Source organism: Strix aluco, chromosome Z, assembly GCF_031877795.1.
Source record: "Strix aluco isolate bStrAlu1 chromosome Z, bStrAlu1.hap1, whole genome shotgun sequence".
NCBI classification, from domain to species: domain Eukaryota; kingdom Metazoa; phylum Chordata; class Aves; order Strigiformes; family Strigidae; genus Strix; species Strix aluco.
In genome coordinates, this window is record NC_133971.1 from 93969532 (window position 1) to 93995584 (window position 26053).

Sequence of the window (26053 nt, forward strand, 5' to 3'; positions counted from 1 at the left end):
GGACTAAAGGGTGAGATTCCCTCCACCATCACTTCCAACAGAAGAAAAATTAACTGGATAAAAGCCACAAAGGTCCATTCAAATGATCTAAAAGTCAGCCCTCTGAAAACACAGTAGGAGCTATTTACATTTTATTTTCTTTCTCCTTATCACTCCCTCCAATATATGTTAAAGCCTGAAGAGCCTGGGCTTTCTCTGCGCTTCGCAGACACGTTCCACTGCAAGTGATGTGCCTGACTTTGAAGTCATAAAAGCTGACAGCATGACGTAGGCGAGGTTACTCTGCCATCAGTTTATGTGATCCACCCAAAAGGAAAGCCCGGAGATACAACCTCTGTGTACCTGCTCATGGAGGAGAAATCCCCCCCAGACAGGACTGGGCGGCACAGGAAGGCAACGTGCTGATTTCTGATGTTCAAAAAACTAACAAGTCCAGACAAGGAAAACACATTTGCTCAGACACCCAAGTTCACAACGATGCACAGAGACAAGCAGGATTGGAAAACAGTCTTCTAGAAGCAGACTTCAGTGTTTCTGGCACTTGACAGAAGGACACAGGAAAGGTTAAAAAGCGTCTTTTGAACAGTGTTAGAAAATGCATTTGGCATGTTAACAGCGTAACACGATGGCAACGTGCCATAAAACACAAAACGGCTCCACGACAGAGTTTGAGAACATGAGAGAGCTTGTAGGTTAGACACATCCGCCTTTGGCAGCCTCAGGGTCACATCGCTCCTCAGTAGAATTTGACTAAGATCCATAATAAATACCTGGACAAAGATGTCGTGAGTGACACATCAACCCCACCAACCAGCCTGCTCTTGATCAAACCCTTTTACATGCATGTTCATGCTAACAGAAACATTTTTTCACTAATTTTTCCATTCCTACTCCCATCCCAACAGCATAGGCAAATCAAGAGAGCAGTCAGGCAGCTGAACACCTCATGGAGAAATCCATACATCCACAGCAATTTTTGACAGTACTCCCAAATGACACTTAGGAAGTATATGGAAGACACTCAGCACTCCCTCGGAGCAAGCAGTTTCAGCCGGAAAAGCAGGACACCTCATCCAGCTTTGATACAGAGACCTGACTGCATTTCTTAGAGAATTTTCAGTTTCCTCTGAGGATAATTTAATCCCTTGAAAGATCAACCCCAACTGACTCCTCCTCTCCAGAGCACTGAAGTCGCTCTCCACATGTTCCCTCCAGCCACAAAGCCTTCAAAGTCTGCTGTCCCCTCTGCAAAAGTCATTCCCTCTACAACAAGGCCAACCATACCCTAAAGCCACTCCAGACATCCAAGCAAGTCTTCCACATGCCCTCCCAACTTCCCACGACTGGATTTTCATAAGACAGCCTCCCTCCTTAATGCCTGTCTCTTCTAATAGGCTCTACATTGGTCTCCTTGCTATCCTCAAGGATTTTGCTCTTATCCCAGGTTATTTCCCACCACCATCTCTGGCCCTATGGTGACTCCCTCCACATTTCACAGCTTAGTAGCACGGAGGTTCTCCCAGATGCCCTTCTCCCCTTTCCCTCCTCTTCAGTCTCATCAGTTTGTGCTACAGCACTTCAATGTTGTGCCAGTCATGGTGGCCTTGGTTTCTGGCCAATGACACTTCTGTGCATGGGACACGAACTCCCACTTTTTATGTCAAAACAAAACCAAGAGATCCTAAAAGCTTCAGATCCAGGCAGGTGACCCTCCAGTTCAGGAAATGCAGAAGAGGCTCTTTGAGGACTCCAAGGTCACTTAGAGGATGTAAGGTCATAGTCCCATGGAGATTATAAGGCTTCCTGGGCAGAACAGGGACATAACTAGACGTTGGACCAAATGACCTCCAGAAGCCCCCTCCAACCTCAGTAAGTTCTACAACACCTTCCAACTCATATCTCTGTCTAAAAACCCCCAAACCTGAACACATCCTAAAGGCCTCTTTTTTCAAAGCTAAGGGTTCTATCGTTTGCTTTTGTGAGACAAGTTTAGTCCTTAAAATTTCAATCTCAATTCAAGAGCCCTCTCTTTCATTGCCAGCTCCCGTTTCAACCTGTCCCCTCCTCCTCTAAATGGTGACAAGACTCTCATTATGCACTGAAGGTCTATGACCTTTGTTCACTGAACTGCTTCAGCAGGTACCCAACCACCCCCTCCCCAATCTTACGTTAAAGATTTAAAAAAAAATCCATACTGTGAAGCGAGAACATTAGCGACAAAGCCTCCGCATTTGTGTTAATGTTTCATTACGTTACCAGGAACCCCTCGGTGCCTTTTCAAGTCCCAGAGTATATTTATCCACCATTGTATGTACTAACAAGATGACTTGCAATTACCCTATTGTGGTCCCATGCCCGCCATGGCCAGCTCTCCCTGAGACATGAAACACTGCTGCAGGGGTGAGGGTTTTCATCCATAAACTGGTGCTTTCATTTGACAGGCTTTGATGAAATTTTCATAAAGCTGGAAGAACGCTTGCAGGTTATTATAAAAGAGACAATTACAGGGCCCATAATAAGGGCCTGTGACTAATGACAGCATTCCCCACTGACAGGTAAATAGCCAGATAACTGGCATTTGATGTGGAGGGGGAAGAGATCTTGTGTTTTAGTTTTCTGGTCAAAAAAATCACAGATGGAAAAAGTAGTCTCAGGCAGATCTACAGCAAAATTGCCCATATTACTGATGTCGCATAGGATTTGCTCCATCTAATGAAATGTCACCAGCAGCAACTGGGGATGGGTGCTTCAGAGAGGAGCAAGGGGCGTTATGAGCCAATATGGCATGAGGGAAACTTCCCTTATGGTCCTCACAACACCCAGGAGCCAGTTCGAGTCTGAAGAATTTAACAGACTTAGTGCAGAGACCAGATGAAATGGTGCTGAATATCAAGCAAATAATCTGACCTCCTTCTGAGCCAACACTGGCTAAGATGCTATTTTTAAGGGCATCAAATCAGGTCTAATTTGTTCTCATTTTTAAAGGAGTCTTTCCAAGACTGGATTTGAAAAGGGCAAAGCCCCAACTCCGGCTCATCACAAAGAGATAGCTGGATTGCTTGTACCTCAGATGAGGGCTGAGCTCGTGGGACGCGCAGGTTGGGACAGCCCTGTTGTGCCTGGGAAGGCAGCCCTGTCGCTTGGAGGAGTGCAGCCACTTGACAGGTCACCTCTCTCCCAGACAAGGACAGGTCATACATCTCCTGAAATCCCAACAGGGATGCTAGTCTAAATAACAGACCCAAAACCGTTCCCTCTGATGCAATGTTGTCACTCCTGCCCTGGAGCCGCTGGGTCTGATCCATGGATCCCACAGAGCCAACAAGAAATCATTGTGTCTCTCTTATCACACTGGCTATCCTGGTGAGGGGCCTACTCCCTGCTTCAGCTCTCCCACCACCCCTTGCCTCACCCTTCCCTGCCCTCGTTCAGAAACCCTCCAAGTCCTTCTACAATCAGTAAGACGTTTCCTGGCACACCATACATCCAAGTTGCAATGCAAACTCTTCCCAAGACAACTTGTTGATCACAACATAGCAAAACCAGCCTGAGGCTCCACAAGGCAGCCACATCCAACAGGAAGGCAGTCACCATCCCCTTCCTCCAGGCTGTTCTCAGCATTAAAAAGGCTTATTTCACAGTTGAATCTGTTTAACTTCAACTTCTAGCTATTGTATACTCGGGGGTTTTTTTTGTGTCAAAGGGTCTGAAAACCAACCCACTGACTATCACTTACAACCACTCATGTGCAGCGCTCAAGTTGCTTTATCTTCAGTAACACGATGATAACCTGATCTGATAACAGTCTTTCCAGTATTTTCTCCTCATCATTGCTGTGCAGACACGAGAACTGGAAGGGATAGGAGCTGCTTGACCCAGTGTAGGAGCCCTTTTCATCACTACATCAGCTCTCCTGTTGACATTACCACACCTAAAGACTCTGGACTCTCCACCTACTCTTCATGCCAAAGACCTTCAAAACAGGCATCCAACTTCTCAAGAAAATCTCCCTTCTTACATTTCTTGTTCCTACAGGAATTTGATAATTCATGACTGAACAAGGAGTGAACAAGGAGTCCAACCTTTCTTATGGATTCTCATTAAAGTTTGCATTTCTGGCCTTTCTTCTCAACTTTTAAGCAGGATTTAATTTAGGCTGGTATGAGAGAGAGAGGGTAAAAGGGCAAACTCTCCTGACATTGCAAGCATCTGAAGTCTGTACACTAAATGTAATTGACTTTACCCCAAATAGTTATCTCAAGAGGGCTCAGGTTTCCCTCAAGACAAAATAAGGTTTGAGACGGCGTGTTACGTCCCGCTCAGATGAGGGAGACAAGTGACTCAGATTCGTAAATCCTCAATGGAGTGGACAACGGTGAGACAAGTCTCAAAGTCCAGACATTTATTAACTTCCCACAATGCACCAACTGGGTACACAATAACTGGCTAAGTATGTAACGCTTGTGGCAGGCAATACAGCATGCCTTGCATTGCTTAATGGTAGTGAAGGAATAGGGGAAAAAGGAAAGGAGGGAGATAGAAAGAATAGAGGAATAGAGATCACTGGTCTGGGTTCCTGCGTCAATCCCATCAGCAAGGGTTCCAGGAGGCATCCGTCTCCTTCGCTTCCCTTCACTCTCGAACTGCCCCCCTCCTTGCCCCCCCTCCATTTATACACACTTTCCGTGGGTCCATCCCCTGGGTCAACCCACATGCCTACGTATCCCACATATGGGGAGGGGTAAGGTGGTTCATGGGATGATGCAATTAGCATGATCTTGTCAATCTTCATTAGCATATTCAGGGGTGTCATCTTTAATATGCATTTCGTGGATAATGAAGCAAAAGTCATTCACTGGACAGATGGGCCCTGAAACTCATCCAGGTGCCCCAGAGCAGAGCTGTCCTGTCTCCACAGGGCTCCCCCCTCCAGCTGCATCCTGTGTTATTCGGGCAGCCTTATCAGCTTCAACCTCCACACTACCCACTCCATGACTATAGTTTCGTTACCTGTGAGTGTTTGAGACATTCCTTAGCTCGGAGGGCCTCCACTCCCCCCACTATCCTTTATCTCTTTCTCAGGCTGTTTTTCTCAGTCTTTGTTTCTCACAGGCCTGTTTCTTTCAGGACCTGTTTTTACAAGTCGTCTCTCACACAGGGAGGAACTCCAGATCCTGAATAACACTGAAGAAATCAAAAAGTCGCAAGCAATGGCTATTCCTAAGTACAGTCAGGCCAGAAACCTGAGCTCTGGCGACACACAGTGAGATCAGGCACCCAGGCTGGTAGCAAACATCTGCTAAGGAGTCTCTGAATGGTCCTAAAGCAAAGCAAATGCCAACAGCCTACCCTAGCCATGAGCACCCCAGCAATGCACGTGAAAGGAGATGTTCACCCTCTTGCAAGATACCGCAGGTTAAAGCCCATTCTTTAATCTTCTATAAAAATAAAAATGTCAGTGAAAAGGTGGATGGTCCTCTTTACCTTGCACTCTTCATCCAGTAGGTCCAAGACACCAAGTTTTGCTTCTATAAGGTCTATGCAGGGCTGGTTATCGTAGAAGTCTATGAGAGTCCAAGGGATTCCCTCCTTCATGTACTCTTCTTGTTCCAGCTTAAACACGTGCTGAGAGTGGAAAAACAGCAGAGTTACGGAGCGTGACCTCAGCCATCACAGCGTCAGCCCCTTCCCCTTTCACCCACTTGTCCCCGCTGGAGCAGAGTGTTCCCTCAGCACATCCAGAAGCTGCAGAAGCTTTAGGTGCCCTCACGTACAGCTTCATACAAGCTCTGCCATTTACACAATCTAGCTTCTGGTGAGAAAAATAAAAGCTTTACACTAGGAAACCATGGAGCAGGAATAAAAAAGGAAAAGGCTTTCAATGATTTTCCCTAGAAAATGACTGAAACTGTCACTACATCTAAGTGGAAGCCATACACTGAAATGGCAATGACATGTATATCTCTTGGGCTGAGAAAAATCCCTCTCTCCTTTAGTGCTCTGCTGATTAAACTAGGGACCTGCAGCACTGGGCTGAGGGCGTGTGACCCCATCTGTGACCAGAGCTTCCCAAAGAGCACCCATCGTCCTAGGAGGGAGGTCAGCAGCAGTCCTAACTGACTCAGGAACACTTCTATTGCAGATTCTTAATTTTTTTTAAACATAATTAAAAAAAAAAAATATCTTTGCATGGCTTATATATCTCAGACCTCTGCCCAAGCAGATAAATTGTCTCTGGCTATTTCTGCGATACTCTAAGCATATTAAAAAAGGATTTTTCAAATGCACTTTTTTCTTCAAAGATAGCTTTTTAAAATCTCTTCAAACATGTCATCTCAGAGTTTGAATTTATAAGCTTCAGAAGTGATATTTGGACATACTAAGATATCAATAGTGCAAATTCAACCCATAATTTACTTTTCATGTTTAGCAGCAGTGATCTGATGCATTAGATATACTGCAAAAGTTCACGTCCATGCATATGATACGGTTTCAAAGTGCCAAACTACTCCGCATTACTTAGCTGCTCAAATTTAACAAGTTTTCCCTTGTATCCTGAAACTAATAGTAATTTTTTTTCCCTGCTTACAACAAAAGCAGAAGACAACCCCTTACTGGTCTCATTTCCAGGGCAGGTAAGCGCTTGTATCTAATAAAATAGAAGAATCTCAGGTTTTTGTGAGGCATGGCCAAGTGAAAAATGAGGAGTGTGCCCAATCCTGCTATTTAATACAGAATTTTCATTGCAGAGGTTTAAGCCACACTTACTGGGCAGGTTTCTACCCATGCTTTGTCTCACACTGGAAATCAGGACGCGGCATAAGACCATCCAGGTTTCAGTTACATCTGAAACCACGCAAAAAAAAAAAAAATTTGGCAAACTATCTACTTATTCAAAACCATCAATGGACCTTTGCATAAACCATTTGCAAACCTGGTTCCAGTATCAAGCTTATAAATGAACCAAGCAACATTTTCAACTTGATATGACTATTTAGTGCAATTGCAATGCATAGTCGTTGCCCAGGAGAGACAGTATCCCAAGGACTACATTCATGCTGGCCATGCAATCTGGCCAGGCTGCAAGTAAATGCCATTAAGCAGAAGCCAGACACACAATAATCCCACCTTGATACATTTTCTGCTAAGTTTTATGGAACGTTTCCAAGCTGACCTTACCAAGTTGAACTGCTGCTGAAGCTTCTCATTCGCATAGTTGATACAAAACTGTTCAAAGCTATTCACTTCAAAAGTTTCAAATCTGCAAAGCAATGAATAAATCAGCATTAAGCATTGCTTCATCTCAAAATCTACTTTTCTCTGCAACGATGTCATCTGCGTGATGGGGAACACCAGTTATTCAACTGTCTCTTTGCATTCCTCCTACCCCAGATCTACACTTTATTCCTCATTCCCCGAAACGTCTATCTTTCGTTGTCACAACTCAAGGGATTCAAGAGGTCTCTTCTGCCACGCATGAATGAGATATTCAGAACGACCATAGTTTCCTGCCCATCAGGCAGTAGTGCTGTCGGAGACGAGACATGTAACAGCCTCTCTTGGAAAAATATTATGAAATATTAAGCCCAAATATATTTACGGCAAAGGTGATGGAGAAACAGTAGCTGCTGTCTTAAATGACCCAACACGGTATTTTTAATGCAATTCAACAGAGCTGAAAAAGAAGGTATTAAATTCATAATTATAGACTCTGTATTGCATCCCTGATACCACAAAAATTAGATACATGTAAGCGACTTCTGGAAGGCAGAAGGAGAAATGGTGCTTTCAGCTCCAATTCCAACATTTCTTAGAGGGAGTTTGGTGTTGGTCTTGGTGATCACCAGTGCTTCCATAGCTCCCCTCGCTGAAACATTATCCTACCCCTCCACGAGCTACCAGCCAACTCCAAACTGAGCTCAAAATTGGCTTCCTAGTCACAATTAGAAAAGAAAAAATACGCAGTTTTAGTAACACAAACTACAGGCAAGCAGGTTAAGAGGCAGTGGAGCCCCTGGGGCAGTAGGGGCGGAAGCACATGACACCCAGGGACAGGGATAGGCAGCTGGGCTTGCACTTAAAAAAAAAAAAAAGACATTTTTTAGCTATCACAGGGAATTATGTTATTTATATTTCTATTTTTAAGGCACAGTTGGAAGGGGGAGGAAAAAAAGTCTCTGACACATGACTGTAAGGATTAAACCAAGGAAAGAAGTGGCAAGGCCCCCTGTGCTTAACAAATAAGCTGCTGTAATGATAAACACGTGGCAAAATAATTGCTCTGGTAATAGATGCTGTAGGAGCTGGCAGAACTGTCTTAAAGCACTAAATAAATTAACACACACACACACCCCCCAAATCAGTATTTCTGGTACTTTCTGAGAACTACCTGGCTGTTATCTACACAATGCAGCTTCTCCCCAGGTACTGCCAGGTGGTAAATGCCCTCATAACACAAAATACCTGAGCTCTCAGGGAAAGGCAATGCGAAACTGCTAAAGGAAAAGGGGGATTGGGAGAAAAGAGACACTTTTGTGCTTTCATCAGCCCCACAGCCCTCGAGGAAACACAGGACTGCTCCCCCTCCACCTGCCCCAGGGCTGGCATTTCCCCCAGAGCTGGTGCAGCCCGTGCTGAGCAGAGGATACTCAATCCATCTCCCATCCCAGGAACCGAGCTTTACAATCTTTAATTAAACAAAATCTGGTGTTTGGGACCAATACGTGTTTATATTAAACACATGGCCAGGGCCTCAGTGATGAACATGTCCCTGTGCTTGATATCTTGGTTGCACAGCCGTCGTGCCAAGCGATTGGCGCCTTCAGCTCTTGCAACTAAAGGGACGTGACTTTCCCAGGACTCCCTGAAAATACCAACTCTTGCAAGTTCATGATCAGAGCAACAGGGTAAGAAAAGATTTAATTAAAACAGAGATGGAGAGGCATGGCAAGTTAGGTGGAAAAATGCCATGAGAGCAGTGGTACAAGAGGAAAAGATATCAGAGTGGAAACTCTTTTTCCACTTCAGAGACACCAGATGTGATTTATGAACCCTCTCAGTGAGTGCTGGCCAGGGGCAGAGCAGCTGTACAACATTAACTCCAAGCAAGATTTCACGAAGTTGCTAATTAAGGGGACCCTGCCAGTTCAATCTGCTAATTGACAGAGCAGTTTGGTCCCCAGCTCCGTGCATGCCCTTGCCAGGAGGTCCTACCCACACAAAGTGACTGCGCTAAGATGACATCCTAATGGGAAAAGCAAACCAATGGCCGTTTGGTTTCTGTTCATTTTAGGGCACTATATCTTGGTGCAAAACATAACCACATTCACCACTCCAACCCATCACCGTGGCTCCTGGGAAGGCACAACCCAGCTTGGGGACAGTTCTCATGAGCAGATGTCAGAGGGAAAATGCTGCATTTTGGCTCTTCTCCTGTTCCCTATTCTGCTGTGCGACCGATATCTCCTAAAGCCACTGCAGCACCAGGGTTTATCCTAAAATATTTAAAGTTCATAAATACGTCCAGCATACAGCTGGCCACCTGGGTGTTCACACTTCCCTTCACATGGCAAACAGAGGACAAACAAGCCGTCCCCACCAAGTCCAGGAATGCCACATGAATCCACTCTTCAGATGTACTGCAGTATTGCTACTATACCAAATGACACACTTTCAGTATATACATAAAAGCTTTTAATGCTGCACCCTCTCACTTCAGTGTTAACAGAGAATTAAGGATGCAGAGCCGAGAATTAGGAGACAAATCCCACAGCTTCTGCACCCTCGGTTTGGACCCTGTCCCTAGAAATCCCACCCCTGGGGACAGTCCTCCCCCCAGGAGTGCCAGGACAGTCCTCCCCCTAGGAGTGCCAGGACAGTCCTCCCCCTAGGAGTGCCAGGACAGAGGTGTTTTCTGGATGTCAGGGACATGCGATGAAGGTTGCTTGAAGGCTTGCTGCCTTTCCAGCTTAATTCCTCTCCCAGAGAAAAAGTAAAAAACAGTAGACATTTAGGAAAAAAAAAAAAATTCCAATATTTGGCAGAATGCATTAAAACTCCCAAATAACCTGAGTTTTGGGAACAAAACCACTCCCAAGCACGGCAGAGAGTCAGGTTGTCAGCATCCAAAGTCCCTGCATTGTTAATTACTTAACATTTAGACAGTGATACCCCCTTCTGAAAGGGATTTATGGTCTCTTTTGGAGAGTGTACTCACACACGAGCATTACCGTCCGGTGCATGGACATTCCTCCCCTGCAAACCTGCCTCTTTCAATAGGACCTGCAGGTCCCCGTGGGAAAAAAACCTGCTGTATCCTGCGATGACACCAGTGCTGTAAAAGCATCTGTGAGCCCACGCGCTGGATGTGACGCACAGGAGACCTGCAACTAAGGGAGGTTTTTCTTCCACACTAACAGGTTTTCAAGCCCAGCTTAATCTTTCATGAGCGTTATCCTCAAGCGTCCTTTTATTCAGATTTCTGAAAGACTGCATCTGATTTTCTAACTCAGACATCCAATTTTCTGCACTGATCCACTATTGTCCACATGGCTCCATCTCAACACTTCATTTATCATATCCCGGCCTGCAGAAATCTCTATTTGCAGGGACATTGATGGGAAACAGCTTTTCCATCTCATACAGTCTTTAAACCAGACTGTGCCAATGCCAGCTGATGATTTAAGATCTTCCAGGCCCTGTGCTGTCTACCTAGGACAGACACTTGCAAACCTCTCCCACCATCTCAAGCCATACCCCACTGAAATCCCAAACCAAAGAGGACTATGTTCTCATGATACTTGATACAAGTGTTCCTGTAAACTTTGCCGTGTTGCAGCAGTCGCTGATGGAGATGAGCAGGCGGTGGGCTACGCCAATGCTCCAGCACTGACTTCTCACATCCTTTCTGCTGCCATGGCTGTCCACGTTGAAATCAACATCCCAAATACCAGCAGCTGTAGAAACCCCATGGGAGGTTTTATATGTAAGATCCAATTCCAGTAATTGTGTAGGTATTTAAGCCAAAAAGCTTTCTGCAGCTGACCCAGAACCTCTTTGGCAGGATTTCATTCTGAAGTTCAGGTTCACCTAGATCTGACAGACCTTACGAGGAGTCTGCCATTACACAAGCTGGGATTAAGCAAGCACAGGGACTGCTTCCTGGAGCAGCTACAACTCATCCATCCCACCTTCTCCTCTGAAACAGGAGAAACCAAGCATTTTAATACACTAAGGGAGCACAGGAGGTCACTGCTGTCCAGTTAGAACCACAGAATCATAGCATGGTTTTGGTTGGAAGGGACCTTTAAAGGCCATCTAGTCCAACCCCCTGCCATGAGCAGGGACATCTTCCACTAGATCAGGTTGCTCAGAGCTCCATCCAACCTGACTTTGAATGTTGCCAGGGATGGGGCATCAACCACCTCTCTGGGCAATCTGTGACCTCTCCCTTGTCCTTGCTCCCCAGAGAGACAGAAAAGGGAAGGTGTTGAAAGAGGGGAGGAGAAAACCCAAACCCAGAAGACCTCTTTCCTCTTCCACCCCACAACTGACAGAATCCCCTCCTTCCTCCTCCATCTTCTGCTTCTTTGCAGCACTTCAGCTAAAATGAACTCTTCACAGACAACTCTCACATCCCTCTTCTACCAGTGCTCAAGTGCCAGGATGACACACTGGACAGTAACTAGTACCCAGTCCAAATTTAGAGCAGCAGATTTCCCCTGAGGTTGCAGGCTGCAAGCCTTGCCCTTCATTATGGCAGAGCTTTTTTGAACCTTACCACTGCCGCAGGTTCCCAAAGTCCTCCAAAAGCTGTCACTGCAGCAGCAGTCTCACAGCTGAAGAACCAAAGCAGTTTCCTCAAACCTCACAGCAACCCCAGGCAGAGCCAAGCACAGTCTTTGGTCTCCTCATCAGTACCTTTACCCCTAGCTCAGGTTTAAATTTGATGCTTTAAACCGTACGGGGGGCAGAAATCCCGAATGGAACAGCATGGGAGGTAAATCCCAAAAGCCACCACTCAAACAGATCTGCATGCACCGTTTCAGGGTCAGGGTTGCACAATCTAAAGGAGAATCAAACCTGCAAATCACACACAACTGCGTTTTTTTGCATCCCTTTCTACTATTCCCACCACCTGCCACAAGCCAAGGTCAAGTGTGCACCGCCAGAAGGCTGAGACAAATCAGAAAGGACTAATTAAACAGCTTTAAAAGCAGAAAGAGTGCCTACCCGTAGATATCGAGCACGCCGATGAAGGAGTGCTGCTTGACGGTGGTGTGCAGGGCCTTGTTGATGTGCTGCACAATCCATTTGAAGAGCTGGGCGTAGATGTGCTTGGCCAGGGCGTTCCTGGCATTCACCACTAGCTGCGGGGACATGGTCTTCACGTAGGTCTCGGCCGTGGTGACGAGCTTGCGATGGCAAAGCCAGTGCTGCATCTGGCTGTGCTCCACGCCCAGCAGGCTACAGAAGTTGTTCAAGTGCTCGTCCTCGCTCTGGGGGGTAACGAGAAGCAAAGTCAGCAGGTTGGTGACACTCCAAAACTAGAGTTTTAATACTGAGCTCCCAGACCAGTGCAAGAAATTAGCAGCATTTCATAATGATCTAGGGAAATACTGTGTTTCTGTGTGGTTGATAGGAAACAGAAGAGCAATGAGCACTCATCTAGTTGCGCTAGTCTTCATGGACACGGACAAAATGGCTCACACAGAGTTCAGAACTGTGGTGCACGCTATGGCTTTGTTTAAGGTCTCGATTTTCACGAAGAGCAGATTTCCACAGTGACTGCCAACAGGAGAGAGCACTCTCCACTTTACTCCTCCTTGAGCTGCAACTACATGCTCCTTCAGCAGAACCTTGATTAAGCCTAAATTAAAGCTTAAGGTATGCCATTACACCATGCCTTTTACAAACTAAGACCATTTTGAATAATAAAGCTGCAAAATGTGCATTACCAGAACGGCTTGTCTTTTGCATAATCAATAAAATGAAATGTGAACTTCAATTTCTCTAGTGCATTATATTTTTCCCAGCCTCAAACAAGGGTGAGGCAGTTCTGAGTCGCTATTATGCTAAAATAGCAGGCACTGCCTTTTGGACAATGAGGAATCAATTTCCCTTTCCTCAGTGTAATAATACGTAACTAAAGGAAGTAAATTGTTTCCAGTTAGATACGTGCATGTACAGGAGCTGGATGGGTTTGGGGATGGAAAAATGCATCTTGAAAGACCTCTGGGATGCTTTATTCCTATGATACCTTTCTGACCATGGATTCAAAGTCCTAACAGGGTTCATTTCATACCATGCAATTACTTTTGAAGGTAATTAAACAATATGAACTCCATTACAGAACTCAACACTGTTGGAGCAGACCATTTTCACATACCCATGTTGCCAAATCTCAAGCAAATTATCCCCAGTGTCTAACACATTATCTCAAGGGTACCACTAAAAGTGCATGCAGAACCCATTTTAACACTTTAATTACAAACAAACAACACAGTCTGGGATGCAATGATAATTGACAGGAAAGTATTTTCCATATAATCACTTTTCTTCCCCTGCTCGAACAAACACGGAAACAGAAGAAACACCACTAAGGCATCTCTAGTCTTATTTATTCTTGCTAATTAACTGTGCGGTACTCCTTTAAATACTAGATGGCCACGTTACAAGCAGGAGCCTCATGGCTTTGCCTGTAGCGAAGTAGTTGTACAGCATCACACCTTCTGCTGGTGGGAGTCACCGTCCCCCCAATACTCTGTGCACCAAGTCTTTTAAGAAAGCAGGAAGAGTTAAAGATGGGTTGGGACATAAGGTAGTAAGCAATCTTTGAATCACCTTGCTGATGGGCTGGCTAGAGAGGAGAAATAATGCACTATCTACCAGGAAAAACAAAGCAACCAGGAAATCACAGAATCATTCACATTGGAAAAGACCCTTGGGATCATCGAGTCCAACCCTCAGCCTTACTCTACAAAGTTCTCCCCTACACCACATCCCCCAACAGCTCATCCAAACGACCCTTAAACACATCCAGGGATGGGGACTCCACCCCCTCCCTGGGCAGCCTATTCCACTCTCTGACCACTCTTGCTGGGAAACATTTTTTCCTACTGTCCAGTCTGAACCTCCCCTGTTGCAGTTTAAAGCCGTTCCCTCTTGTTCTGTCACTAATCCCCTGTGGGAAGAGACCAGCACCAACCTCTCTACAACGTCCTTTCAGGGAGCTGTAGAGAGTGATGAGGTCTCCCCTCAGCCTTCTCCTCCTCACACTAAACAGTCCCAGCTCCTTCAATGGCTCCTCACAGGATTTATTCTCCAGGCCCTTCCCCAGCCTCGTTGCCCTCCTCTGCACTCGCTCCAGCCCCTCGAGATCTCTCTCGTATTGAGGTGCCCAAAACTGGACACAACACTCCAGGTGTGGCCTCACCAGTGCAGAGCACAGGGGGACTATCACCTCCCTGCTTCTGCTGGTCACACTATTTCTAATCCAAGCCAGGATGCCGTTGGCTTTCTTGGCCCCCTGGGCACACTGCTGGCTCGTGTTCAGCTGCTTGTCAGTTAGAACCCCCAGATCCTTCTCTTCCAGACAGCTCCAGCCACCCCTCCCCGAGCCTGTAGCCATGCAGGGGGTTGTTGTGGCCCAAGTGCAGGACCTGGCACTTGGCCTTGTTGAAGCTCATCCCATTGACGTTGGCCACTGATCCAATCTATCCAAGTCTCTCTGTAGAGCCTCCCTATCCTCATGCACATCGTCACTCCCGCTTAACTTGGTGTCATCTGCAAATTTACTGATGATACACTCTATGTCCTTATCAAGATCATCAATAAAGATGTTAAACAGAAATGGTCCCAACACTGAGCCCGGAGGAACACCACTTGTGACCGGCCGCCAGCTGGATTTAACTCCATTGACCACCACTCTCTGGGACCGAAACTCATGATGTTTTTTAAAAAAAAGCAAAGAAAACCAGGAGGAAAAGGGCTTTCTACCAATGGATGCTGCTGTGAAGCTCAACACATCCAATGTGGCCCAATTTATGAGCATACAAAGCCCCCCACGCACCCCACTCTTGCTGGCGACCTACCAATATGCTACAGGCCTCGCCGCCTTGTTCCGCTTGGAATTCCAAGTTCCCTAGGTGCAGAATGGCAGCAATTATCCTAAAAATGGTCATCTGATGAGACTCCTTCACTCCTGTGGGAACAATTGATAACTGATTGTCACAACAGAAATCAACGTCAATTTTCAATTTGTTTGAAAACACTTGCGGTGTTTGATTTCCTTCCCAGGCTGTTGGTTTTCAGAGTTATCAGACCTCTCCCAATAAACTCACCATAAACTCTCAGTAAAGTCATCGCTCAAAAATGACAGCGGAGACTGAGAGAGGAGCTCCTCGTGGGATTTCTTTACCCCTAATGATTGCATCAAAGCAATTTTATCACAGATGGGCTTAATACTTTTGTGAACACGCACAAAAACAAGGATGCTACCCCATAATGATCAAACAGGATCAGAGCTATAGGGGCTCTGTGGCTTTTATAAAACAAGGAGTTGCTTTTCTGCAATCGTAGCCCAACGGCAAGATCTCGCTGACAACTGAAAAACAGAAATTACAACTTATTGCCAACGTCCCACAAACGGAAGAGAAAATTAAAGCCGTGCACACAGGGCACAACTCCTCCAGACTGGTGTTACAGCAAGTCACCAGGGAGGTGATGTGACGCTCTGTCTGACCATCCCCAGCATCTCAACAGGAGCCACACGTTGTGGGTCTTCATTGGGGGTGTAAGATGTTATTGCTTTATATATTTTTCTGGCAGGCTTTTTCCAACATTCCCAGCAGGAGCTTTGCTCAGCAGCAGCCTGCACACTGTTTTCTTGCCATATCTTGCATTTTTACATCCCAACTGGGTTTCTGTGCCCGTTTTGTGTTCAGTGCTGGTGTCCTAATTATACACCCAAGGTCTGAGACCTCACCTGCTGGGTTTTGAATTATCAAGAACTTCCCTTTCTCTCTCTCATGACTTTTCTGTTATCAGCACTGTGAGAAATGTTTCAAGGTTACTAAAAGGAGCAATTCTCTGCTGTTTCTTGGCACTCTTAATTGGAGTTAAGCCTAGCTAGGGTGGGGTTTTGCAGATAAATCTGACCTCTCCTTGTTACACATAAAAAGGCAAGACTGTTCACCAGGCCCTGAACAGAAGCAGACAGAGCTGGGAAACGCTGAAGGAAAATTAAGAAAGGCAGAGCCAGAGGAAGCACGTGAAGAGCAGGAAAACATCATCAAATTGGCATCAGAGGAAGATGCTCACACTGTGCTTCATAGGGACCAGCAAGGAGACAGGGGGTCTGCTTGGGGAGGCAGAGAAGGAGACCAAAGAGAGACTACACATGGCAAGGGGATGGGGATGGAGTTCCCCAGGGATTACAGTCCCATGGGCAAGTTTGGAGCAACCGCTGGAGTCCTATTTTTTTGAGTAGTTAACAGTTAGAAGTCACAGAAGCCAGAGAAGAGGAGGGTAAAGACAAGACCCCGCTGACACCCCAAAGAAACAGAGATCGAGCCCATCTAAAACACAAAGAGGACAAATCTGGGGGAAACACTTGCAGTTATAACACTTGAAATGAGTCCCCACGCTCGCTGCCGGCACAGCGATCCAGCTGCTTGGGGGGATTTCACAGCTGGCTCTGAACATCACGAGCTCCTCTCCCAACAGAGGCACCGAGACTTACCACGATTTAAAAACTTGGTTTCAGATAAATATTAATGAACTGGGAAAGCTTTTTCCCCTGCAAAACTTGTTTTTCCCTTTAAATAATCGCTGCAGGCCAGCTATGTCACTGCTCAACTGCAGCACGCACAGGTGGTTGTTGCGGCAGTAGATTTTGCAGTGGTCATGCAAACATGGACTCTGCACAGCTCATTATTCCCAGGAATCAGCTACTCCGTACAATACTGTGATGGTCCATGAAGTGACATCACCCTCAACCCAAATACAGATTGAACCACAGAATAATAGCTCTTTTCCTGCTTGTAAATAGGGTAAAAAAGTAGCAAGTCAAAGCTGCAGAACAGCTTCAGATTATTTTTTTTAGGTTTCTCTTAAATTCAGCATCCTCCTCCACTTCACTGCTCCTTCGCAGAGAGCTGTGAAGAAACACTGCTGCAGCTCATACTAAAGAACAAGGTAAAGCCAACTAGGTTGATAGCAACATGGATTTACACCTCTTAGTGTTACAGGAGAGCCATATAATTCAGATAAAATACTGAAAACATTTGCAAGAGACTTCTGCTGGGAAAGCTCCAAGCAGAGCAACCCCTTACCAAGCAAGGTGAAGGCATGCCTGGTTTTCTCAAAGTCATCAGCATCGTCCACACCACTGATAGATGTGTCACCCCCCTGAGAAGTGTAGAAAAAGTCTTCAGCACACGCTAGGAGAGAAGAAACAGAAGAAATGCATCAGCAAGCAGTGGCTTTCCGGAGCGTGCACTGGGATGCTCCCAGTCCCCCATCCTGCCCATCCCCGAAGGGCACCCATCTCCTTTAAACGATGGTTTACTTCAAAATGGGTGAAGTATAACCCTGATAAGTGACTGTAACTGCTTCTTGCAGTGATGAAACCCCTTCCCCATGCAAAGAAAGTTCAACCAAGGCAGAGCTGTGGTATATTTGGGATTCAAATAACTGCTCCATTGCACAGACGCAGACTATTTCAAATACCGAGGTTACGACTTTCAATTTCTTTTTTACCTGTTTTACATACCCATGACCGATTCAGATACTTTAACACCTTTCCCACCTTAAACCTGGGGAGCAAAGTGAATGGAGAATCGCTCGCAGTGCCAGCATTACACCATTTAAGCATCTGTGCTTTAGCAAAGTTATTTCAGGACAACGCAAAGCTAAAATCCTATGGAGACTGAGAGGCATTTCAAACGCAGACACAACAAGAAGAGATCACCAGATTTATATCCACTTTAAAAAGTTTCACGTGCAATCATTCCTCCTTAAAACAAGGGCATATTTGAGGCCAAAACCATTAAGATATACTAGGCTGAGTCCTGGCAGAGCCAGAGCAGGCTTGGCCCCAGGGAGGGCTGGGGGAGCCCAGGAGATGGACAGCCTCCCCATCCCACCCAGAATCAGTTCTCAGCTTCAGCTTGTTTCAAACCGGGTAGGGGTGACTTGCCAAGAAAAGCTCAGAAAGATCGTTAACACTCACAAATATATTTCCCAGCTATCATGGAAATAATGAGGAAAAACAGCCTACTGCGTGTTCCGCATCAGCCTGCTGGTAACCATTAAAATCACTGCAATCTGCACTTTTTTTGACTCACGTTGCCACAGAAGGTCCCCAAGCCTTCCCAGCCCTCCCGCAGGTTTCTACATTAGCTGTACTTTCACGCTGCAAGAAAAACATTTAATTCTTTTTGGCATACAAAGCCCTGGGACCCGGAGGTTTCAGTAACTCTGCTCATTGCCAGAGCATCAGGGAAAGGGGCAGAAAATGCTGATTGGGGTCAGAGAGATGATGTCCATCCTGGTCCTCCCAGCACAACAGGAGCTCACCCACCCCGTGGTGGAGCACATCTTGATGTTGCTGCATGTTGCCCTGCAAGATGGATCCAGGGCTGGCGGTAGTTGATGGGACTGGGAAGTTTGGCAGGCACTGCACCGTGCAGAAAGAGGATTACGGCACCGCTCAGCTACACCGTTTCCAGCCAGACTGCCCCACTTTACTGGGAAAACCCCCAACTATGGGCACAGCACCATACCCCTACCCCCTCATGCCAGGAACGCACCTCAAAGGAGAAACGCCCCCAATCCCCATCAGTCTCCAATTTTGACTATCCGCACTGGGATCTGCTTCGGCCTCAAGTCATCTCTTACAACCCACTCCAATAATTTTTCAACATGCATGCAATGATTTTTACAACCACAGAAAGCTTTTGATTCATTGCAAACAAATAAAGCACATCCTTGCTTTGCACCACTGCCCGGGCATCATTCAGTTAGACACCGCACTTATAAAAGGGTGTTGCATCCCACATTTCAAGTCACATATTTACTTTCTAGTTTAAAAATCAAACTTTTAGGATTGCTCTACCTGAAGAGCCAACACTTACTGCTTTGCTTTGCTGGGCTCACATAAGTTGAGAGACTCTTTGTTTTCCAGCATTTTGCAATATAAAAGACAGTACAAATTCTTTGCACGTGCAAGACTCAGAGGAGAAACAACAGCTCCTACTTTTGATATGGAAAAATATACATGCTGCTCTCTAATAAAAGGTGGAGTTTCACATCAAGATACCCCTTGTTTTGTATAAGCCTTGGGAAGACAAGGATGACAGCTAAGGTACTGCTCACATGAAGAAATAAATTTGAGTTTTGACTACTCATCTTGAGATACAGGGTAGTAAATCTAATGCAAAGTTGGTAATGAAAAAAACCCCTCGAAAGAAATAAAAATAAGTGAATTGTGCACATCTACACTCATAGGAAACTGCCCAGCACTAGTCATTCAGCAAGTCAGGACAGAGGTTGGTTCACCCCAAAGAAATCAGCTCACGGTGCCCACATCCCCATCCCCCAGGAGCCCTCCCTGCCGAGCGGCAGAGCAGCACCGCATCTGTCAGCTAGGAGAACTTTTTGGGAGGTATTTTTAAGCTATTGCAAGGTGACAGTGCAGGAATTTTGGAGAGAATCACTTCTTTTTCTGTTGTGGTATTTTACCTGACTGCACAAGCAGCAGGCTGCACAGATACCTGCTCACGTGGTGATACATTGAATGCACAAGCACCATGGAAAAGTGCAGCTGGAGACTGATACCCACTGACCTGTAATCAAATTTAGATTAAAAATGACCAGGAAGGCTTCCTCGTGGGCTAACAGCCCTGGTACCCACCACCTCCTATGCCACCAGCTGTTGCCATTCTCCCTTGAGACGCCAAAGTCGAGAGCCACGGTTACAACAGCATAAAGGTGTCCTGGATGATGCACGAGGAGTGCAGAGAGCTCTCAGCCTTCACTATTGCCAGTCACCACAAATACAGACGATGCTTTTAGACAGCCATGCTGAACAAGACTTGTATTTCCTCTGATCCACGTGTTCCCAAGAAGAGAAAGGTGGTTGCACAGCTGGAGCTCTCCTGCATCAACTTATCTCCCAGCCTGGGCTGAAATAATTTGTGTCTGAATTTTAAGATGCCAGCAGACAACATCATGACTCAGGGTATCTTTGCAAAAATGAAGCACATAACCCCATGGCAGAAACTCCTCAAAGGGATGTGCTATGGGGTTGTGTGAGCATGCAACAGGACCAAACACGGGCTCGTTGACAGCACCTGAGAAGCCACTGTCAGAAAAACATCGTTCTGGGAGCCTTATAGACTAAAAGGAGCCCCAGGTCCATCCCAAGCCCTGACCTACGGCTGGTGCACTGTGAATCACACAAAACCTTCACCTCCCACCCAGGTGTCCTGGGACAGACATTAAGGTTACGCCTAGACAGCCTCAAGAGTGTATCTTACGCCTTAAGCAAACTCATGGATGTGGTTGTGTGGTTTGGTGTCACTGGGCAGAGTATGGACTACAGTTGGGTAATTCACCAAGACTTACTGGTGGCAACAGGACAAGAACAGGAGCGCTTCCATTTCAGCACCAGCAGTTGGTAAGTGCAGCCAACACGCCTACAGCGACCCAAAAAGGCGTTAAGACAAGCCCAGAATTACCCAGAAACCAAAAGCCCCTCTCTCAATCTACCACTTCTCTGTAGCCACGATGGAAACCTCTGTGAGACTCTGCAGCAGCAAGATGCTCTGCACTGGGATCACAAACTGCCTTGCTCACCATTTTAAATACTTAAAAACAAGTTTTAAGCCTCACTTGCCTTTTTAAGCAACAGCAAATATTTGAGATCAAAAGTTAATTACACCACACCTCTGCACCCCCTGCTGCAAGTGAAAAGCTTCTTATTCAGGTGTCTCACAGAGATTTTGCTGCAAAACCTGGGAAAAAAAAACACCCAACAACTTGGGATATATCCGAGGAGTTAACCACTGAAGAACTATAATGGATTCCAAGGACACAACTGCTCCTGCCAAGACTCTGGCCAGATCAACCCATACTCACACTTCATTGAAAAGACAGTTCTTTATGCAAGTTTCGTACAATATTAACACACGATCTCCCTGCATCAGCTGGCAGCTGCCATGGCACGTGGTTCACTGTGGTTCTGCATGCAGTTTCTACAACATACACAGGCTTCTTCCACCATGGCTAACCACCAGCAACAGCTCCGACCCACCAGCAGGACTTGCACAGCGAAGGCGACGAGGGCTGGTGTCTCATCCAAGGTGCCACATCCCTGGAGATGGGCATGAGCAAACCTGTGCACCGCTGGGGAGAAGCTGTCCTTCAAGCTCATCTCCCTGTACCTCCTCCCACTAAACAGGCACAGATGACCTCATCAGTGACCTGCATTTCTAACCCTATCACGCTTTCCTGGTGCCATCACACCCAGGCAGGAGCTGTCAGTGCACAGAAGTACTTACTTAGTGCAAGGTCTTTGAACTCTGGAAGATTCGCCGAGGCACAAAGCTGATAGAAGATGCGGTAGTTGCGCTCATCCTCTGCCTGTGGGGATAACATCAAGTTACCAGAGGCACAAAGAGGTTACAGCAGTGCTCCCACCCTCAGCCTGGTGCTCGCTGAGCCCAGAGCCACCCTGACCCCATCCTCTGCTTCCCACCATCAAGACCTCCTCAGTGTCACCAAGATGGGGACTTTTGCCAACTGGAGAAAGGAGTGCCAAGCCTTGACCTGACCAATGTACACTGCCCATCTTGCAAAGAAAAGAGAGAGATATTGAGGTGCTGGAGCGAGTGCAGAGGAGGGCAACGAGGCTGGGGAAGGACCTGGAGAATAAATCCTGTGAGGAGCCATTGAAGGAGCTGGGACTGTTTAGTGTGAGGAGGAGAAGGCTGAGGGGAGACCTCATCACTCTCTACAGCTCCCTGAAAGGACATTGTAGAGAGGTTGGTGCTGGTCTCTTCTCACAGGGGATTAGTGACAGAACAAGAGGGAACGGCTTTAAACTGCAACAGGGGAGGTTCAGACTGGACATGAGGAAAAAATGTTTCCCAGAAAGAGTGGTCAGAGAGTGGAATAGGCTGCCCAGGGAGGGGGTGGAGTCCCCATCCCTGGGTGTGTTTAAGGGTCGTTTGGATGAGCTGTTGGGGGATGTGGTGTAGGGGAGAACTTTGTAGAGTAGGGCTGAGGGTTGGACTCGATGATCCCAAAGGTCTTTTCCAACCTGAATGTTTCCCTGTGAAAATAATTAACTTTATATTACCTTCCACACCTTATCCCTCTCTGGGATAAATGGGCTAAGTTAGCCAGCAGGCACTGCATTGCAAACAGCCGGTAAGTTAAAAAGAGGTGGCCTACACTTCCCAATGTTGTTTGGTTTTAGGATTTTTATAGTTGGGTTTTTTTTTTTTGTGTGTGTGTATGTAAGGACAAAAGTTTTGCAGGTGCTTCTGAGCTAGATGTCACACACAAACCAAGAAAGCTTGTCCTGAGCCCTGCACAAGAAACCGACGGGATGTGCTGCGGCAGATACATCAGCCTCCTCAGCCCTTCTCTTGCCTCTCTTCCATCTTCAAAATCGACGACTGTTGCCTGAGATTTATTCTTCCTGGCTTTTTATAAGGTTGAGTAAAAATTTCAGCAGCTGCCCAAAGAAGGGCTCTCTTCACCCGTGCCCAGCAGCCAGCGCAGGAGCAGTGGTCCCTCCTCGGGTCTCCAGCCTCAGACAGATGGAGGGAACAACCAGTGGCCAACTAAAGAGTCTCCCAGATACATATTCCTCCAGAATGAGGTCATCAGCTTGGGATCATCAAGAACAACTGCAAAAGACTGAGCCTGAAAGACACATCTGGAAGCTGTGTCCACCAGGAAAGCTACTTTTAAAGCTATTTTTTTAATTCACAGAAAAGACCCAGACTATTAAATTACTGAAGTACAGCTCCCAAAAGAAAGAAAAGAAGGAAAAAAGCACAACTCCTCACCTGGAATACAACCCGTGATTTTTCCAAAAGATACGTCCTCAGGTTGGCACCAATGATGTGGTATCTTTTATCAAAGCCGATCTGAATGTATTTCCCAAAGCGACTGCTGTTGTCATTCCTTGTTGTTTTAGCATTTCCAATTGCCTGCATAAAACAAGATTAAACATTAATTTTTAATTTAATTTTTAAAATTTTTAAACATTTAAATTTGTAATCAGTGTTACATAACAGCCATGGGAGGTTTTGAGGAAAACACCTTCCCAGATGCAGAAGGCAGAGCAACAGTGTGACCTTGGGGAGGACTCTTCACCAAAAATGTGGTGTCTCCAGAATTTTTATGGAAGAAAAATGCATATAAACAGCAATGAGTATGTGTACAGTAGTTAGATCACCTACATCCCAACAGCTACGGCACTCCTGTTTTGCCTTATAGGTGACTGCTTTGTCACCTTTGTTCACAAACAGCCAACGCTGGCAGCTTTCCTGGAAGGAACATGGGCGATGAAGCCCTGCAAGAGGGAGGAAGCCAGCTGCAATCCATCTCCAGATGTTCAGGCTTTGGTCCATGGATTTGGTGACATGGCCAGAGCCCCTCCATGCCTCTCCAGCACCTCATGCTGTCACATGCAGTGGCAGAAGGGATAGGAGAGAATCCAGCCCACATGCAACATCAGGGGTGCAGCACTACAAACATGGCTATCTATCAAGCAGCCAAAGGAGCAACTCATGGTGATGCAAGAGAGCCAGAGAAAGACAATATTCCCCTTCATGGCTACACCAGCCTTATTTTCTACCACCATTCCCCTGTGCTGAGATGATGAGCCTCAAGCAAGCACAGGAGAAGTGACGGGAGGGAAGGGATGTGTACAGGAAAGAGCCCTCAGGCACCTCTCAAAGGCTGGCTGCCATTCCCAGGCTCTCCTTGCAGACCACCTCTACCTACAGCGCAGCTCTCGGGGAACACGCCAAGCACACACGCTTGGCAAGAATCACAGTATGACCTACAGCATCACACTGACATCATCCAAACCTTTCGATCGTAGGACCTGACGCCTCCAGTTGCACGTAGCGGACTCCACAGGGAACTACTCTGCAGTACGGTGCTGCTTACCCCAGAGAGGCTGTTGCACATGCAGAGTTGCTGCTTGCTGACTGCCACCTCGGCTTCTCCCTCTCTCCATCAAGGGTTGAGGGCTCCTTGGCCCTCTGGCCCCAGCGTCACACCCAGAGCAAGCCCTGCCTGCTCCCTGACCTATATCCACCCACCACTGATCCAACTCCTCTGATAGTTAATGCACCTCCTTCCCCCAAACTCCATTTATTTACCCCTTTACTGCAGCTCACCCATCCCCACGACTTAGGGCCCACAGCCCCCACTTCCCTTCTCCAGCACGCATCCCAGACCATATATAAAAGCAGCAGGGCAGAAGCAGAACACACACACTACATTTCTGCCCAGAACCCAGTGCCCAACCCCCAGAACAAGGAGTTCAAGCTGCTACAACAAACACTACAACTAGACATTTTGCATGCTGAATTGAGCATCCAGAACACCATCATCACCTTATCTCATGTGCTTTGATTCCTCGTCTACAAAGCAGAGAGATACCTGCCCCATCTCCCAGCAGGGACATACACCCCACAAATCAAACACAGGGCACCTCAGTGCTACGGACTATTTCATGACACACACGTTCCTCTACTCCATCATCGCGCTTTAACTTTGGGTTTTTTGCAAACCAGGCATTTCTCTTTTACGGTTTTTGCGTGGGCAATGTTCTCATCAATTTCCAATAAAGACAGACAGGTTCCCCCGCCCCAGTGCTTAGAAATTACATCCAGAACTGAACACAGGCAAGAGAATTAGAGCGATAGAATTATGGGGTCATAGAGAAGAATAGTGTGCGCTATGAATTTCTCCTTGGATGCTTTTAAGTGTTCCCAGGTATTGCAGCTACATTTCACAGAGGCACAGGAGATGGGTGAGGAAAGGAGTAAAACAGCGTGAAGCCCATGCTGTGGCAGATCACCTGAGTGTCCTCTGCCAGCTGTACACCCTCATGGCTTTTCTTACTGCTCATCTGCACCACCACTTGTTTTGCTGTTCCAGTTTGCACCCCACATCAGGCAGCATGAGGCTACACCGTGTGTACTGCCTCTCGGGTTGGGGTGGGCTTGGTTTTCATCCTGGATCAGCCACCACCTCCGTGTCTATTAGACAATTTGGCCAGGAGGCACCTGTCATGGGAAGCCTCCCTGAAGGTTAAACCAAGCCTAAGATTAAATGAAGGACAGGTTAAGCACAGGACAACCCTGTGCTCCACTACAGCAGCATTGCTAGCTCCTGCCTTTAAAAGAAAGTCACACAAGTCTGAAGTGCTTAATTGACTTCAGAAAAGCCCAAATTTGTCTTCATGCTGACTTGGATATTTTGTAAATGAAGGCACTCTGACTCCAAAATCTGTTTGGAAAATGGGATTGAGGTGCTCAGACATTTATTTTCACTATCTGGTCATAGTGCAATGAAACAAAGCCGCTTTCTGTTTCTCTTGTGTTTGTAAAAGGAAATTTTTTCCGTTACAGCAGGGATTTCCCTATAATGGGACTTGTTATTCCCCTGTATGATTGACAGCAACAGAAAATTAACAAAAATAAAACTGCATTGAAATAACTCCAATAGATTAAGTAATCCTTTTCTCTTCTATTTCATGTCTATACAATTAAAGAAGATTAGGAGGAACCACGCAGTGGCAAGAGGAAGAGGAAGATGAAGATAAAATACCAATGGTGCCAGCAGCGCATCTCGGGCTCTCCACTCCAGAGCCCTGGTCAGAGCCCAGCTCCCAGAGCTGTGCTGAGGACACATGGGCTCAGCTTCAAGACCATCAAATAGAGGAGCAATTGGAGTGGGCTAAATGGAGGCCGTCAGCGTATTTCTGCGTTTTCAGTCCAGCCCAGGGCTGCTGTGAGGC

The 26053-nt window shown here is 46.5% G+C and overlaps 1 protein-coding gene across 1 annotated transcript in view; it reads right to left on the reverse strand.

The window, feature by feature from the left end:
* The window catches only part of MYO5B (myosin VB), a 165110-nt gene that overhangs the window by 81964 nt on the left and 57093 nt on the right, over positions 1 to 26053 (reverse strand). The window contains exons 6-12 of the mRNA XM_074812741.1: positions 23082 to 23225; positions 21564 to 21645; positions 17334 to 17441; positions 15093 to 15202; positions 12232 to 12497; positions 7180 to 7261; positions 5485 to 5625 (exon numbers count right to left, since the gene is read on the reverse strand). Of these exons, the coding sequence (XP_074668842.1) occupies positions 5485 to 5625; positions 7180 to 7261; positions 12232 to 12497; positions 15093 to 15202; positions 17334 to 17441; positions 21564 to 21645; positions 23082 to 23225 (933 nt within the window). The remainder of the gene's footprint in view (positions 1 to 5484; positions 5626 to 7179; positions 7262 to 12231; positions 12498 to 15092; positions 15203 to 17333; positions 17442 to 21563; positions 21646 to 23081; positions 23226 to 26053) is intronic.